Source organism: Mustela nivalis (genome assembly GCF_964662115.1).
Source record: "Mustela nivalis genome assembly, chromosome: 12".
Lineage (NCBI taxonomy): Eukaryota > Metazoa > Chordata > Mammalia > Carnivora > Mustelidae > Mustela > Mustela nivalis.
This window is the reverse complement of record NC_139031.1, coordinates 17,045,272-17,063,844: the sequence shown is the minus strand read 5'-3', so window position 1 is coordinate 17,063,844 and position 18,573 is coordinate 17,045,272. Positions and strand designations below refer to the sequence as shown.

The following is an 18,573-nucleotide window of genomic DNA, read 5'->3' as shown; positions in this document are numbered from 1 at the left end:
CTTTTAGAAATTAAACCTAGGAATGGGGCGCCTGGGTGGCTTAGTCTGTTAAGTTTCTGACTCTTGATTTTAGCTCAGATCATGATCTCAGGGTTGTGAGATCAAGCCCCTCTTCAAGCTCTGTCCTGAGCATGGGAGCCTACTTAGGATTCACTCTCTCTGGGGTGCCTGGGTGGCTCAGTGGGTTAAAGCCTCTGCCTTCGGCTCAGGTCATAATCCCAGGGTCCTGGGATCGAGCCCCGCATCGGGCTCTCTGCTCCGTGGAGAGCCTGCTTCCTCCTGTCTCTCTGCCTGCCTCTCTGCCTACTTGTCATCTCTGTCTATCAAATAAATAAATAAAACCTTTAAAAAAAAAAAAAGATTCACTCTCTCTCCTTCTCCCTCTGCCCTCCCCCACCACTTTCTTTCTCTCAAAAAATGTGCTCACTTCAGCAGCAGGTATACTCAAAAAAAGGAAATTAAACTTCCGGAAGTGGGGGGTGGAAAACCTAGGTAAGAGGTTTCTGTAGTGATGTTCACTTCTTTATTTAAGATTTATTTATTTCAGAGAGATAATGAGTGAGGGTGGGCAGGGAGAAAATCTGAAGATTCAGATGCTTAACCGACTGAGCCACCCAGGCGCCTTGATGTTCATTTCAGTATCGTTTAAAAGCGTCAAAGAAAAAGGAAACGAAATGAACCTAAATGTTCAACAGAAAAAGTGCTTAAATATAGTATATCCATAGAATGAAGTATTATGTAGCTATGAAATATTGTACAGATTAACATGTGATAATGTTCGCAATGCATAAGTGAATAAAAACTACTAATCAGCTTTGTTATGTTGCATTTACAGACTATACAAGTCTATTTAAAGTGTGCCTATTACACACATACACATACACACCTAGAAAGATCTCCAGTAGCACGTAGCCCCATCAATGGTTCTCTCTGGAAAAAGCCCTGACAGAGGGTGATATTCCTCTTTATGCTTCCCCCACAACTTTTTTTTTTTTAAGATGTTACTTATTTATTTGACACAGAGAGAGAGATCACAAGTAGGCAGAGAAGCAGGCAGAGAGAGAGGAGGAAACAGGCTCCCCTGCTGAGCAGAGAGCCCGATGCAGGGCTCCATCCCAAAGACCCTGAGATCATGACCTGAGCCAAAGGCAGAGGCTTAACCCACTGAGTCCCCAGTGACCCCCAACTCTTGATTAATGCCACATTAATAGAAAAAAATGTGTAGGGTGTAACTGAGTATATTCTAATAGAGTAAACAAGTCGATTTTTAGAGAAAGTGGAATTTTAGAGAACATTTACTTTAACTAGATGTATATAGGTTAGGCACTGAGGCCCAGAGTAGAAGTCGGGAAGCTTGGGTCAGAGCAGGTATCTCAACAAACATACCCTCTTGGCATTCACAAGTACAGGATTGAAGTAGTTCCAAGTAGTTCTCACATTCTCATTTCTTAATAGTATAACCAGCAAAGTCCATAAAACTATAAGGATAGGCAACTGGTGACAGTTTCTAATCAGAAGGGATAGCTATCGTGCTGGGGAAGGCAGGGCCTAACAGAAATTGTGTCTAATATGTCAGCTAATATGGGCGAGACAGAGAGCACAGGCCCGGGCAAACAAGGGACCAGTCACATTATGATAACACAAGCGGACTCAACGATCCAGAAACTAATAACAAAATCACAGTGGACCTAGGCAAAGATGACAGTTAAGACATAGCTTGATTTTTGATTTTTAATTTTTAATTCTTTTTTTTAATAAATATAAGAGAATTTTTTTTAAGATTTTTTATTTATTTGACAGAGATCACAAGTAGGCAGAGAGGCAGGCGGAGGGCGGGGAGCAGGCTCCCCACTGAGCAGAGAGCCCGATGCGGGGCTCCATCCCAGGACCCTGGGATCATGACCTGAGCTGAAGGCAGAGGCTTTAACCCACTGAGCCACCCAGGCGTCCCTTGATTTTTAATTCTTATATTCATGAGCGGTCTCTTACACACCCTGAAGCGTACTCAGTGTGGACTGGCCTGAGTCTGGAAGGGCAGACAGCTAATAGATTGTATTAATTAAGAACCCTTTGGGTGCAAATAAGAGAAACCAATTTAAGCTACTTTAATCAGAAAGTACAAGGTCAGGTAGGAGGGAAGAAGTATAAGAAAGTCTAAGACAATTTATGGCAATAAAGGGTAGAGAGAATTCAGTCAGGTCTCAGAAAAGGGCTGAAAGTAGGGAATGGAAAGCCGCCTGAACTTTGTCCATCTTCAGTCTCCTCTTGTCTCTCTCTGCAGAAAACTCTTCATACCTCACACCGGCACAAATTTGCAACCCCCAACACTTGCGCTTTCAAGACTCTCTCTTCTTCCCAATTCAAAGTTACAGGGAAAGAGAATCTGGTTGGCAACCATGCCAGTGGGTAGAGAACAGATCGTTACAAATGGCGGACGACCCTTGTGGGTCAAGAGGTAGTCCCCAGAGAAGGCCACCTTGTGCCTGGGGTAGGCCCTTCCCCAAAGGATCTACCGTAGGTATACATGGAAACAAGAAAAAAATAGGAAAATAGCAAGCAAGACCATTCTTTTTTTTTTTTTTTTTAAGATTTTATTTATTTGACAGACAGAGATCACAAGCAGGCAGAGAGAGAGATGGAGAAGCAGGCTCCCTGCCAAGCAGAGAGCCTGATGCAGGACTTGATCCCAGGACCCTGGGGTCACGACCTGAGCCGAAGGCAGAGATTTTAAACCACTGAGCCACCCAGGCGCCCCCCAAGCAAGACCATTCTTAACAGATTAATTCACTATATACTTCAATACAATCAAGTGGATATTTTTTGCTCTTTGAACTTATTTCTTTATGACTTTATATATTTTGTCTGACTGACTCAGCACATGTAATGTCACCCATAGGAAGTGATTACAGAGTAAAGTGAGACTAAACCCCAAAATGAGAAAATCATACTTTTGTCAAACCATTTTAGACATCTTTCCAAGTTTGGACTAGGGAGAGAATACTTAATGTACTTTAACGGCTGGCAGAATTATTATACTAAAGAATGTAACATTTGAACGTAATTATGGGGCTGGAACTTCAATTGTCTGTTCTGTTCTTAACCAAAATGAATGGAGTCTAGGTGGATGCTAATCAGTATCATATTAGCAAGAGGCCGGACACCTCTTCCTCCCTGTCAAACACTGGTCAGAAATCAGATATTAAGGATTAAATCTCATATTCAGCATTCCATCTATTAATGATAAAAATTCTTTTTTTTAATGATAAAAATTCTTGAGAGGGCGCCTGGGTGGCTCAGTGGGTTAAGCTGCTGCCTTTGGCTCAGGTCAGGATCTCAGGGTCCTGGGATCGAGTCCCGCATCAGGCTCCCTGCTCAGCAGGGAGCCTGCTTCCCTCTCTCTCTCTCTCTCTGCCTGCCTCTCCGACTACTTGTGATTTCTCTCTGTCAAATAAATAAACAAAATCTTTAAAAAAAAATTCTTGAGAAAGACTATGCATATCAAAATGTGACTGGAGAGATTTTTCACTTCGAGGAAAAAGAAACAAATGCACTTTCCATCTTTTGGACTCATATCAATCTTTTTACTGACTATAGAAAAAAATGTGTAGGGTGTAACTGAGTATATTCTAATAGAGTAAACAAGTCGATTTTTAGAGAAAGTGGAATTTTAGAGAACATTTACTTTAACTAGATGTATATAGGTTAGGCACTGAGGCCCAGAGTAGAAGTCGGGAAGCTTGGGTCAGAGCAGGTATCTCAACAAACATACCCTCTTGGCATTCACAAGTACAGGATTGGAGTAGTTCCAAGAAATCATGACCAGAAACTGAAGACCTAGATCATTCTCACAGGAAACAATGGTAAAAATCCTAAGGGAAGATGAATTCACCACAAGATTTAAAAATAAGACTTAAACTGTGACAAATACCTAAAGACTACAAATACCTAGGGTACATGACAAGAGAAAAACTCATGTATTTCATTTCTTTCCTAGACAAAAGCCAGTGACTTACATAAATGTAAAGAGATTCAGCACATCTTGGACACCACCCAGAAATCACCCTCTTATAAGCCAACGGAATCTAACGGTCAGCTCTCTAGAGTGGCTCCAGTCCGTGTCCCAGAGCCCACTTGAAAACCTGTCACCTCTCAAAGTGCCCAAGAAAAAGAAAAAACACTCTCGAATCAAGGCCACAAAGACTAAAGTCGTAAAACCTGTCAGCAGCAAATGGGAGACTTATCCCTCAAGTCTCGAAAAGGACGCGGATATTAGCAAAGAAGAGAGTCTTCAAGCTGAAGAATGCAACGAGCAAAACTCTTTGCAAATAGCTCCACATCCAGCTAAAAATAAGGATGAGCAACCAAGTAAGAAGTACGGACAACCTGCCTTCTATTTGAACCTCCAGAGAGACAAATAATTCAGCTTTATGCTACTCTGAAAACCTTGGATGAAAATACCATATGCCTACCTAGTAAAAAGGAAAAGAAAGAAAGAAGCCCTCCCTACCCTCTCTCGCGCCCCCCCCCTTACAGATACATATGCATATCCCAACTACAAGGTCCAGATAACCCATCTTCATTAGTGGCAACATCTTTCAGAGATTTAGAAAGAAATCCAGAGAAAATACAGAAAATTTAAAATCACTTATTTATATTTAATTTTTGTCAGGATGGAAAAAAAAAATCTATGAACTTCTGAATTCTTCCAAAACAACGTGTGCATTAGAACACCAAAAAACTAAGAACTCAAGGACGGAATGACCTCTACTATCAATGACTCTAACATTCCTAGTAGGCACCTTAATAAATCAATCAACATCTTGAATTTCTTTTAGTGTGCTAGAAACCATCAATGGTATAAAAGACATTTCTCCCCACTAGATTATTGTATAATTGTACATGTAAAACACACAAGACTAACATAATTACAGAGTAAGATGGTACCTAGGAAAGTGCTAAGTTGTACACATGTGACAGTTAAAGAAAATACTATGAATTAGAGAGTGTTGATTGCACAAAGCAAGTGTGTCATAAAATAGCACCGAAATGGATAGTTGATGGTTTACAGTGGTCATTTTACTTCTCAAAATGTAGCAACAATGTAAAAGATGAGATGTGCTGTTTGCTTTAGAGCTAATAAATGTCCATTTCCAGCCATTTATTCATGTGAAAGCAAGTGGAACATCTCACAGTTTGTCATTCATAAGACAACAGTGGAGGGATTCCTCAAGGACACTACAGAGAAATAGGTACGTCAGGCAAATAAGTCAAGATGGATGTGATGAGTGAGAAAACAAGAGTCACAGGTCACCAGTGGTGTCCATTGTGTGGTAAGGCTAAGCAGAATGAGAATCAGGTAGATGAGGCACATGAAAGATACAGGCTATAAGCTAATTAGGTTATGGTAGCAAGATGGAACTAAGAAAACCCAAGGTTGGGTAGTCTACTCCCAACAATCCCAAAAGCCAGAGGGTTTGAGAACTCACTGGGATAGTAAAATAACTATATTTCTGTTTTGATTTTATTTTCTGTTTTAATAGAGTTTATTTTTTAGAATAAGTTCACAGCAATACTGAGCAGAAAGTATTTCCCATAAACCCCTGGACACCCACACCTACATAGCCTCCCCATTATCACCATCGCCCACTATCTGTTAGAACTAAGGACCCTATACTGATACATCATGACGATCCAAAGCCAATAGTTTACATTAGGGTTTACTCAGGATGTTGTACTTTCTGTTGGTTTGGACAAATGTCTACTGAGATCTACCATTACAGTACCATACAGATTAGTTTCACTGGGGCCCCTGGGCTCGCTCAATTAAGCAGAGTCCTGGGATCAAGTCCTGCTTCTGGCTCCCTGCTCAGCAGGGAGTCTGCTTCTCCCTCTCCCTCTCCCCCACTGCTCATGCTCTCATGCTTTCTCAATCTCTCTCAAATAAAATCTTTTTTTTTTTTTAAAAAAAGAGTAGTTTCACTGCCCTAAATATTCTCTCTGCATATTCATCTTTCTCTCCCCATTAAACCCTGGCAACCACTCATCTTTTTGCTGTCTGTATAGTTCAACCTTTTCCAGAATATCAGATAGCTGGAATCATATTGTATTTAGCCTTTTCAGATTGATTTATTTCACTTAGTAATATGCATATAAACTTCATCATGTCTTTTCATGCCTTAATAGCTAATTTGTTTATAATGTTGAATAATATTCCATTGTCAGTAACATAAGCTTCTGGCAATGTTAACTAAGAAAAAAAAGACAAATTATTAATATCAGAAAGGAGAAGCCATTAGTACTAATACCACAAACATTAAAAGGTTAATAAAAGAATATTCCAAACAACTCTCTACCCACAAATTGGTTAACCTATATGAAATGGACCAATTCCCTGAAAGACACAATCTGCCAAAATTCACACAGGAAGAAATAGACTAGCTGAATAAGCCTATATCAATTAAACTGAACCAATAAGTTGTCAAAAGAGAAATCACCAGGCCCAGATGGGTTGACTGAACTCTATAAAAAATTTAAGAAATTACACCAAATCTCTACAATCTCTAACAGAGAACAGAAGCAGAAAAAATACTAACAGTACAGATTAGAAAATGGTATGGCCAGGGTGCATGGGTGGCTTAGTGGGTTGAGCCTCTGCCTTCTGCTCAGGTCATGATCCCAGGGTCCTGGGATCCAACCCCACATTGGGCTCTCTGCTCAGCGGGGAGTCTGTTCCCCCTCTCTCTCTGCCTGCCTCTCTGACTACTTGTAATCTCTGTCAAATAAGTAAATCTTTAAAAATTGGTATGGCCACTTTGAAAGATAAAACCAAAACATATTCTTACTATATGAGCCACATCACAGTCCTTGGTATTCACATAAAGGAGTTGAAACTTCTGTCCACACAGATATTAACAGCAGGTTTATTCATAAGTGCCAAAACTTGAAAGAAACCAAGATGCCGGGGCGCCTGGGTGGCTCAGTGGGTTAAAGCCTCTGCTTTCGGCTCAGGTCGTGATCCCGGGGTCCTGGGATCGAGCCCCGCATCGGGCTCTCTGCTGAGCAGAGAGCCCGCTTCCTCCTTTCTCTCTGCCTGCCTCTCTGCCTACTTGTGACCTCTGTCAAATAAATAAATCTTTAAAAAAAAAAAAAAAGAAACCAAGATGCCTTGCTGTAGTGGAATGGTAAATAAACTGTGGTACATCCAGAGACAATGGATTATTTAGCACCAAAAAGAAACGAGCTATCAAGCCATGAAAAGACATGGAGGAACCTTAAGTTTGTATGTATGTATTTATTTAAAGATTTTTATTTATTAGAGAGAGAGAGAGAGATCACAAGTAAGCAAAGAGGCAGACAGAGGGGAGGGGAAAGCAGATTCCCCGCCAAACAGAGAGCCAGATGTGGGGCTTGATCCCAGGACCTTGAGATCATGACCTGAGCCGAAGGCAGATGCTCAACCCACTGAGCCACCCAGGCATCCCGGAACCTTAAGTATTTAAATATTTATATTGCTATCCATTTATAAAAATGAAGGAGGGTGTCCATTTCTAACCATTACAGAAAAGCTGGTAATGGACTAACCCATCCTCTATAAACTAAAACCAAATCATCTACATGACATAAGTGACTTCAGGCAACAGATTGTGATTAGCACAGGACTGTGGTGCTTAACCCATTCATTCAGTCCCACCTTTCATCCTAGAGGCATTTTCCAAACCATGGTTCAGAGAAGTGGAATCCCACAATCTTACTGGCCAGACAAAATAGAGATCAGAGTTTGTGTCTCCTCTGAGAGCTGAAATTTAGAGGCAACATACTGAAAAAGAAGGAACCACAGAAAAATAGCCCCCAAAATCTATGTAGAAAATTACTCTCAGGTCCTTGACCATATCCTAAGATGTTTATGTAAAGTATAGTAAACAGAGTAAAAAAGAGTCCTGGGAAGATACTGAGGTTCCAACTCAACCAGAATATAGAGACCTTGGTGAAAATCCCCAACATTGAATTGAAACCTCAGAAAAAAACATGTCCTGTGAATAAAGACCATGCATAAGAGCAAGGGCTCCAGCCTAGGACTAAGGACAAAACTGGAAGGGAACATTCAAACAAGATTAAAATAAAACCCCAACAAGACAGAAATAATCTGCTAGTAATACAAATTCTCCCAAAACAAAACTACTCTTTAGAAGAAGATATCATAATCCAGACCTTCTATAAGGTATTAACGCCTGTCTAGCATGTAATTAAAAGCTAGGAGATAAGAAATAAAAAGTGGGGGCCCCTGGGTGGCTCAGTGTGTTAAAGTCTCTACCTTCGGCTCAGGTCATGATCCCAGGGTCCTGAGATCTAGCCCTGCATCATTGGCTCTCTGCTCAGCAGGGAGCCTGCTTCCCCCCACCCTCCCTGTCTCTCTGCCTGCCTCTCTGCCTGCTTGTGATCTCTGTCCATCAAATAAATAAATAAAATCTTAAAAAAAAAAAAAAAAAGAAAGAAAGTGACCGATAGTCAAGAGAGAAAGCAGATAACAGAAGAAGGTCCAGAGATAATCCAGTAAATGGAGTTAACAAAAAAGACTTCAAAATGACCATTATATTAAAAGTTATACAGGAAAAGGTGAAAATCAATGCAAACATGGAGAATTTCAACACAATTAGACTTTAAGAATCAAGTTGACATTCTAGAGCTGAAAAATACAGTATCTGAACTTGATCATTAATTACATGGGTTTACAGCAGGCTAGATACAGCAGAAGGCCAAATCAGTTTTAAGACTGGCCAACAAGAGCTAGCCAGAATAAAATTTGAATTCTTGACTTTTACAAACACGTTATAAATGCTTAATTGGTGATTTCTCTTTCAAATAAATTATAAACAATTATCACTTCACCAAACCTGGACCCTCTTCTCCCCTCACCCCTAAGCCTGGCAAGAGCCTCTGTTCCCCACCACGCTCACAGGCAGACCGAACCTGGCACCTGCAGGGCTCCCCACCCAGCCTGGGCGCCCTGCTCTGCTCCTCTGGGGACAGGCTGCGTGGAGCCAGCTGCTCCCAGCAGAGTCCTGGGTGACACATTGGGCAGCCCTGGGCCCGATCCGTGGCAGGGCACTAGGACAGTGATTCTGTATAAGGAAACAGAAGTGGCACATTGAGCCGAGATGACGTCGCGCTTCCTCCACCACCGTCACCGCCAGTCTGCAGACGGCTGGGTGCGGACGGCAGCACGCGCTGGAAGGAGCCAGGGTCAGGGAGTCACCTCGCCCGAGAGCACCAGGACGCGACGGCAGCCCGGCCCCCTGAAAACACAGGAAACGTTAAGACATCAGCAGTTCCTCTTCGTGTGTCCCAGGTTTTACCAGCGAAGCGACACGTCTGGCGAGGCCCATGCGCTCTGTGACGGGGTTGGTCTGCACTGACTGAACACGGGCTCAAGCAAGTCCACAGGGACGCGAGAGCCTTGTCACCCTGCCGGGCAGGATCTGGCCTCCAGCCAGCAGGAGGAAACGAACTCGGAGGGGGTGGCTCCCTCGGGGATGTGGGCCTGGGGTCCTCCACTGCGCCGCTCTCCGCACTGGGCCCGACGGGCGGGCAGGCAGAGAATGTGGGTTATGGCCCGACACCGCCCTGATCCTCTAGGATTTGCGTGGGGTCAGGGGGGGTCTGGGGCGGCCCGAGCATGTGGGTTAGTGTCCTCTGGCTGCCGTCAGCCTTTCTATGCTCCCCCCAGTGCACAAGACACATGGTGGCTTTCTGCGTGCACAGCAGCGAACAAAGTGAGGGTGTCGTGTTTTATTGGGCCGGGCCTCACTGCCCGCTAGTCGGGCCTGGGTTGCTAGGTGCTCAGTTTTAGAAATAGAACATTCCACTTCCACAAGGTTCCAAGCAGACAGTTGTGGTCCACCAGCTACCTGTAACCAGCAGCCAAGCTTCGGCACCTTGGGAGCCACGTGGCTCTTTCAGACTGCCACAAAGCAGCTCCTAGCTCGGCTCTGGAGCAGTGCTCTGGGGCTAGAATCGGAGGAGACAAAGCCCTTTGGGTTTCCCTTCAGTATATGCTGCTATGAGTTTTTAATTTTTTTTAAGGTTTTATTTGTTTATTTGACAGAGAGAGAGATCACAAGTAGGCAGAGAGGCAGGCAGAGAGAAGGGGAGAAGCAGGCTCCCTGCTGAGCAGAGAGCCCCATGCGGGGCTCAATCCCAGGACCCTGAGAGCATGACCTGAGCCAAAGGCAGAGGCTTTAACCCACTGAGCCACCCAGGCACCCCGAGTTTTTAATTTTTAATAAGAAGCTAACATCAAGGGGGAATAAAGAGGTAGTCACATGCTTTTCTGTCCTGGTTGAAGAACACAGGTCAGTGAAAAGATTAAATAAGTTTATCCAAGGCTATGGATCACTCGGGTCACCCCTCATGGAGGCCAGTCCTCTGAGGGTACAAAGTCTGTGTCTGGCAGCACCTAAGAGCCGTGGGAAGAGGTTGACCTCTTCACTTGCAGACCCAGTGGAGCCCTCAAAAACAAAGCAAAAAGCAAGCTCCCCAAACCGTCGTGTTATTGCATGATAATGGCTCCTCTTTCCGAACAGCTGTGATCGGGGCGCCTGGGCTGCTCAGTTAAGCGTCCGACTCTCAGCTCAGGTCCTGATCTCAGGGTCACGGGATCAAGCCCTGCATCGGGCTCCACAGGCAGCAGGGCGTCCGCTGGAGGTTCTCCCCCTCTCGCCGCCCCTCCTCTGCTCACTCATGCGTGTGTGTGTGTGTGTGTGCGCGCGCGCGCTCTCAAATTAAAAAAAAAAAAGACCTGATCAAAGGCAGATTAAAACCCTTCCAGTCCCAACAAACTAATGCTAAAGGCATCTCAGAAGAAAGTGTAGACAGACTTCAGAGGGAAACAGTGGACGGCTGGGATAAAAACGCTCACCCACAGCAAAACCTAAGCCCGCCTTCCGAGATGAGGAACAGAGTGTGGGAACTGAAAGGCAAAAAGAAAAAAGAAAAAAAAGAAAAGCTTGAAAGTATTGGACTTGAATGACACAGGCTGCAAATGATAAAGGAGCCCATAAAATCCCTGTGCGGAAGGTGGTAAGTTCAGCTGCTCTCTTCAGAGAAAATCCCGCAGACGCTGGGAAGTCCCCCTTCCACAGGAGAGGAGGACAGCTTGGCCATGAGGTCGCAGCGACCCGGGGTCACATGCAGGTCTCATTCAGATGTCAGTGCAGCCGACCCCTGAACAGCCGCAGCCATGGCAGGACATCGGGGGTTTTTTCTCTTCAAAAGTAAGTTAGATTTGGGCGCCTGAGTGGTTCAGTGGATTAAGCCGCTGCCTTTGGCTCAGGGTCCTGGGATCGAGCCCCGCATCGGGCTCTCTGCTCAGCAGGGAGCCTGCTTCCCTCTGTCTCTCTCTCTCTCTGCCTGCCTCTCTGCCTACTTGTGATCTCTGTCAAATAAATAAATAAAATATTAAAAAAAAAAAAGTTAGATTTCGAGTATGCAATGCCTAACAACTTAGTATAACCACCGCGCGGTACATTAGGCCTCCAGACTCATCTCAACTGAAGGACTTTGCCTTCCGAGCGCTCCTCCTTTTCCCCCTCAACCCAGCTTCTGAAAGACTCAACTGCATTCTGTGTTACTGTAGGTTCCGTTTTTTTTTTTTAGATTCCATTTTGTGTTCATGCAGTATTTATCTATGTCTGGTTCGTTTCACTTAGTATAATGTCCTCCAGTTCAAACCCTATTCTTTTTGTGAAAAAGTAACCAAATAAGAAAATAATAAATAAGGGCGCCTGGGTGGCTCAGTGGGTTAAGCCGCTGCCTTCGGCTCAGGTCATGATCTCAGGGTCCTGGGATCGAGTCCCGCATCGGGCTCTCTGCTCAGCAGGGAACCTGCTTCCTCCTCTCTCTCTCTCTGCCTGCCTCTCCATGTGCTTGTGATCTCTCTCTGTCAAATAAATAAATAAAATCTTAAAAAAAAAAAAAAGAAAAAATAATGAATAGTGTCCTCCAGGGTCATCCATGTTGTTGCAAATAGGATTCCTTTCTCATGGCTGAGTAATATCCCAATATACAGAAGGATATAGGTAAAGATTATGTAATATATGATCACTCTTTTCTTTTTTTAATTTTTAAAAATTTATGTATTTATTTATTTGAGAGAAAAAGAGAATGAGAGAGAGAGAGCATGAGAAGGGAAAGGTCAGAGGGAGAAGCAGGCTCCCCGCTGAGCAGGGAGCCCAACACGGGACTCGATCCTGGGACTCCAGGATCATGACCCGAGCTGAAGGGAGTCACTGAACCCAGCCACCCAGGCGCCTCTCACATTTTACTCATCTGTCAACTTTTTTAAAGATTTATTTGTTTATTTGACGAGAGAGAGAGCGAGAGAGAGTATAAGCAGAGGGAGTGGGAGAGGGAGAAGCAGGCCTGCTGCTGAGCAGGGAGCCTGATGTGGGGCTCAATTCTAGGACCCTGGGATCATGACCTGAGCTGAAGGCTGATGCCCAAGGACTGAGCCACCCCGGTGCCCCTACATCTGTCAATTTGCTTAGAGAGATCTCAAGTGTTATCAACCCCCAAAATAAGTGAAGTTATGGATATATTAGTTAACTTGATTGTGGTAATCATTTCACAATGTATATTAAATTATCATGTTGTATGCTTCAAATATATGCAAGTTTCATTTGTCACTCCTAGTAAAGCTGGAAAAAAACCAAAAAAGCAATTTTGATTTACCTCGGATGAACACTTTAATTGCTGCTGATTTTTTTGCTTGGTCTTACTGAAGTTTGAGAGAATTATAACTTCTAGAGCATTTTTAAATATAGATGGGTTTAACTTAATTATGACACATTATTTCTATTTCATCGAGTCCCCTAGAATGGAAGGATGTAAATATTACATTTTACACTATTACTTCAACCATCACTGTCAGTTTACAAAACCAGGCAGGATCTAACCGGGGGGGAGAGACTATATCAATATATTCTTAGAATTCTGTAGAAGTAGCTTAATATTTACCTCAATAAACTTATTGGCATTATTCCTTTTAACAAAATGAAAAACCTAAACAACAACTAGACAGTTTAACTGTTGTTATTCTTATCAGTATTCTTACCAGTTTTAAATTTATAGACTAAGAGGCAAGTTACAACCATTGGCTTCTTATTTTGTAATTTTCTGAAATTTGTCATTTCAGCTTTGTTCCTGTATTCAATACTTTGATGCCCTTAGATTTTATTCAGTTAAATTTTTGCCTGGGTGGCTCAGATGGTTAAGCGTCTGCTTTCAGCTCAGGTCATGATCTCCCGGTCCTGGGCTGGAGCTAAGCCCAGTGTTGGGCTCAGTGTTGGGCTCCCTGCTCAGGGGGGAGCCTGCTTGTCCCTCTCCCTCTGCCCCTTCCCCACTTGTGCTCTCTCTCTCAATCTCAAATGAACAAATAAAATTTAAAAAAAAAAATTTCCCCTTAAAAAACAATAAAGGGACAGAGACCCAGTTCTAGAACACCCTAAGTGTTTCCTCCATCGACTCCCTTACAAGAGTACCATCACCGTTTAAAAAAACACCACCACTCATTTTAAGTCTCAGGTCTCAGGAAATTGTCCCTAAGGGCATACAACAAATGAAGAAACATTCAAGAAAATTTACCAAAAAAAAAAAAAAAAGGAAAATAAAAGAAAATTTACTACATCTCAGACTTAAGCCATACCCACTCCTCCCTTCCCGCTGGTTCACAACAAGAGGGAATGTCCCCTCTCCCTGAGCGGGTGGCCAAGGTCACAGTCAAGGGCTGGGGCATCTCCCCTGCAGGCCCGCGCTGCTAGCATTTCTCCGGTCCTACCTCAGTGCCACAGAGACTCCATTCCGGGCAAGTACAACCAAGAGGACATGGCCTCCCCCGCTACACCGCACCAGAGCACACAGGCCCCGTTTGCCAGGGCTGGCTCCCCAGGCGGGGGAGGGAAGAAGTCGGACCAGGCGGGAGGAACTGCCTCACACCCACTGTGCTCCCGCAGAGGCCAATGGCCACCCCAGGAGGAGGGGCAGGCCTGCAAACCGAGAGCTCAGGCGTTCTCCCCAAGTACACGGATGTGTTTGGAACAGGGTGGGGAAGTTCACCCCCCAGGGGGCGGGCAAAACCAGTGGTGAAAAAAAGTGATAATAAATAAATGAAAACAAATAAACAAAACAAAAACCAGTGGAAATTTGGGTGATAAGCAATTAAGAGGAGACTAGTAGCTTTGATTAGAGCAAGAAGCTCACCACCAGCTGTTACCAGAGCCAGTGAAAGATACTGCTAGAAAGAGCCTCTAGGGTGTTAAAAAAAAAAAAAAAATACACTTCCAGTTAAAAATGACCAGCTAGGCACATTTCATTTTGTTCCTTCTCAAAAGCCCACTAAAATCCTCATTTTTGTTTAAGACAAAGCTGCACGGATGAGAACAGGAGAGGAGACCCTGTGGGAAGCTGTAAAGCAGAACAGCTTTAAACTCACAAAATAACACGGAGGCCAGATAGAGTGGAATAAGGCTTTCAGAATTATAAATGCAAGTTACTTTCACCTAAAATTCTGTACTCAATCGACCTTTGATTGATCAAGTTTAAGAGCAGAATGAAGACTAAATCCGTAAAAGCCTCTCATGATGGCAACAGGCGATCCCCAGACGGAGGCTAAGGGAATCCCTAGGATGGGGGGCGGGGAACCTTCCAGAAGGACTGCGCTGTGCCCAGAAGGCAGAAGCAGGTCCAAGGGCACTCCCGGAGTGAGTGACTCTGGGGAAGAGGTAAATACCGTGCATACACATTTCTTGAAAAAAGATTTCAAATTTGCGGGTTGGATGGCTGTTAAGCACAGAGGACTCCAAGCAAACAAAGAATTAAGGCAATGATCTCCAGGGAAGAGTAACAGTTTTCCGAGGAAGGAAAAACAAAACAAAACAAACCAATTTTCTACACGGTCCCACTACTGTGTGTGATGTTTGCATAGGACAGTACTGCAGACACTGAGTATTGATGAAAATAAACTTTTGAGATACCCAGCCTGGACACAGGAGCAAGAGAAGACTCAGGCTTAGGGAACCCGGAGTCAGGGCGCTGTGACAGCTGTAACAGCCGACTGGTTCATCAATAGATTAGGCCTGAAACCGAAAACCCAGAAAGTACTGACCTACTGACCCGGGAGGGTTATTTTGAGAACTGAGGTAAACGCTGAAACAGGTGAAAGCACTTGCTCCGGCGAAGGAGGGAGAACGTGGATTGCTCTTTCCACAACAAACTTTTGAACGCTGGGCTCTATCGAAACTCTGCGTTCTGACTTCCAGTAAATAAATTGCCAATAATGTCTCTTGAATACCACATCAGTGTACTCACCAGTGTTTGATTTTCACAGTAACTACTTTATATTTGTACCAGAAAGTTATTTCTGTCTCTGCCTTCAAGGCATGGTCATGAAGGTCACGCCAAATATTTAGAAATCCGGCTTTTGAGCAGAAACAGCTGCCATCGCCGCGAGCCCAGGACTCTGCACTCAGGGCGAAGCGCTCGCACGCCTCAGCCCTGGTTTCCAGAACAGCCTGGGGAGCGGGTGCCCGGGCCAGTCACAGAGAGGAACCTGATGCTGATGCTGAGAGCTTGAGTAGATAATTAGGAATCTGCAGCAGAGATCCCTGACCCCAGCCCCTTTTCCTCCTACTAGACCTCATCCTTCTAGGTTTGAGTTGGAAAGAATTGCAAATAAATGAATAAAATATTTTTTTTAAATAATAAGAGAACTACAAAGGCGGGGAATGGGAAGGACCGGGGAGGGGAAGAGAAACCCCGAAGGACTCCAGTATTCCCACGGTGGCTGGCCCCCGACCTAACCGAGCTTTGCTCCACACTGGAATTCCCAGCTGGTCCTGGGAGCCAAGGAAGCAATTTTTAAAAACTCTGGCCAGGAGCCCCCTAGGATGACAAAATAAAGGCGTCGTCCTGCTCTGATTTTGAAGGAAGACACGTCCCAGTGGGAACGCGGAGGACACCCGGGCTCGGTCCCGGGAAGCCCCGTTACCCCGCAGAGCCGACTTCGGGAAAGCAAGGGACAGGCGGGGGAATGGCCCGGGGTCTCCGACCGCGGACGGCGAAGGGCCCCTCTCAATGAGGTCCTAGGCCGTGTTTCCGCGGCGCCCGCATCCCGGCGGTCTGCCGCCCCGGGTCCGTGTGCGACGCGGCGACACTCCCCCGGCTGTGGCCGGCCGCCGGCTAGCGCGGGGCTCCAGCGCGGGGACGGGCCGCCGAACCGCAGCGCCGCGCGCGTCCCCCTTTCCCGACAAGTCACGAGCCCCGGCAAGGGAAGAAATGAAAGTGAAATCAGCTGACGGGGCACCAGTCAGCACTAACGGCCCGGCCCTCCGAGCGCTGTTGACTTGGGCACCCGTGCGGGTGCGGGTGCGAGCGGGGCCGCCGCCGGGACCGGGACCGCGACCGCGTCCGCCCGCTCGGCCCCGCGCCCCCGGCCCCTCTCCCGAGCGCGCCGCCGGGACGCCGGCCGGAGACCCGCCCGCTCCGCTCTCCGAGGGCTCGGCCCCCCGTGCGTGTAAGTACCTGCCTCGCGCGCGGCCCACCTGGCCCCGGCCCGCCCCGGCGCGAGCCCGCGCCCGCCGCAGCCCAGGCGCCAGCGGGGGTCCGGGCAGGGCGGTGGGCGTCCGCGCGCCCCCGCGCCCCGCCCCGCGCGCTCTGCCTCCCTCCCGCAGCTGCCTCCAGCGCCGGCCGGGGCGCGTCCGAACCCCGAGACGGGGCGGGCGACGCCAGGGGGCCCCCGTGACAGACACCCGGGGACAAGCGTGAGCGCCAGGGCTCGCCCCGAGTCTGGACACACGAGCGTGTGTGGCGCGCGAGGCGGCCACGGCGGCCGCTCAGCAGAGCCGGGCGGCCGGACACGAGCAGATCCCGGACTCGCAGGAGCTGAACTAGTCCCCGAAGTTACAAAAACACGCTTCCAATCCTTCGAATACACAGTCAGAAAGACCAGTGTTCTTGACTCGGAATCTTACGGGGTCTGCGACCTTTCGACCGTCTGTTCCTAGACTGCGGTGCTCCGCGTGCCTTGATGGAAATTCACGGCGGGAGCTTAGGGCTGCTGGGGCTTATCTTCAAATAATTTAATAGGGGCCGTTTCCTTAAGAACCTCCGTTACAGTTCTTCACCTGTAAACCCAAAGGCTCCTTTAGGAAAGAAAACACACACACACACACACACACACACACACACACACACACGATCCTTCTTTCCTTCCTACCTCCTGGCCACTAAAACACACACACACACACACACTCTCTCTCTCTCTCTCCTTAGAAAACACACACACACACACACACACACACACACACGATCCTTCTTTCCTTCCTACCTCCTGGCCACTAAAACACACACACACACACACACTCTCTCTCTCTCTCTCTCTCTCCTTAGAAAAGACACACACACACACACAGACACACACGATCCTTCTTTCCTTCCTACCTCCTGGCCACTACTGTACAGTTCTCAGGATCTTCTCCCGATCCCTCATTCCTCCCCAAGCCCTAACCTGAGACTCTTCATTAGACTGGATTCTGTACCTATTCCTCTTTCTCGGTGTTCTTTTCAGCCAACTCCTGCCTTATCTCACCGAATGATAAAGGTTGTTTATGTTTGTTTTTTAAGTTTCACTTTTACATAAATACAACACATAATTCTGGAAATATTTTCAATGCAAAAAGAGAGCAGTTGTCCATAATGCCACCATCCAGAGACGGATCCCGCGGCGAGAATGTTTCCTGAGTCTCTTTCGTGCAGTCGTACTGTAGAATATGATTTTAGACGTGACTTGAATCAAAGGCGGCAGCTTTATTCTAAAGTCGGCAGAGTTTGTTGCTGTGATGTGTCTTAATTCCCATGGTGGGCATTCAGGTTCCTTCCTGGTTTTTGCCAAATACTAACTACCATGAACGTTCCTGTATATAAATCATTGATTGCATTTCTGGTTGCTGCCATAGGATAAACTCCTGAGTGGGACAACTAGACCAAAAAGAATGATTTTTAGGGGTTTTGGTGCAAATTGCCAAATTGCCTCCTAGAAAGTCTGCACAGCTGTTTAACCATTCCCACCATCTGTCATACGTTCTGCGACAACCAACATTTTCACCTGCGATTTTTTTTTTAAGATTTTATTTATTTATTTATTTATTTGACAGAGAGAAATCACAAGTAGATGGAGAGGCAGGCAGAGAGAGAGGGAAGCAGGCTCCCCACTGAGCAGAGAGCCCGATGCGGGACTCGATCCCAGGACCCCGGGATCATGACCTGAGCCCAAGGCAGCGGCTCAACCCACTGAGCCACCCAGGCGCCCCTTCACCTGCGATTTTGATGGGGAAACTCCTAGGTTATTTAACTTGGCATATCTTTGCTTACATTACAAAACGTATAGACTTTTTTCATGTTAGTGAATGATACCATGATTTACATAAGAAGAATATATATTTGGTCTTTATTCCCCTTCTTGGCACAGAGTTCCTAAAACCTTTGGAATTTCATAAGTGACCATAGAGATAAAGGTATCTTCTT

At 45.8% G+C, this 18,573-nt stretch overlaps 2 protein-coding genes across 5 annotated transcripts in view; one reads left to right on the top strand and one right to left on the bottom strand.

Annotated features, from left to right (window-relative positions):
- AGBL3 (AGBL carboxypeptidase 3) overlaps positions 1–4,821 on the top strand; it is a 57,932-nt gene extending 53,111 nt beyond the window's left edge. For all 4 annotated transcript variants that reach the window (XM_082693263.1, XM_082693266.1, XM_082693264.1 and 1 more), the window contains one exon: positions 3,995–4,821. In XM_082693263.1, the coding sequence (XP_082549389.1) occupies positions 3,995–4,418 (424 nt within the window). In that variant the 3' untranslated portion in view covers positions 4,419–4,821. The remainder of the gene's footprint in view (positions 1–3,994) is intronic.
- A 3,582-nt stretch (positions 4,822–8,403) lies between these two features.
- Positions 8,404–18,148, bottom strand: LOC309844656 (uncharacterized protein; the record flags this gene model as incomplete). Its single annotated transcript, XM_082691751.1, has 3 exons — positions 8,404–9,293; positions 16,573–16,937; positions 18,130–18,148. The coding sequence occupies 3 exons, from the start codon at positions 18,146–18,148 to the stop codon at positions 8,916–8,918; spliced, it is 762 nt and encodes a 253-aa protein (XP_082547877.1). The 3' UTR covers positions 8,404–8,915.
- Positions 18,149–18,573: the final 425 nt, after the last annotated feature.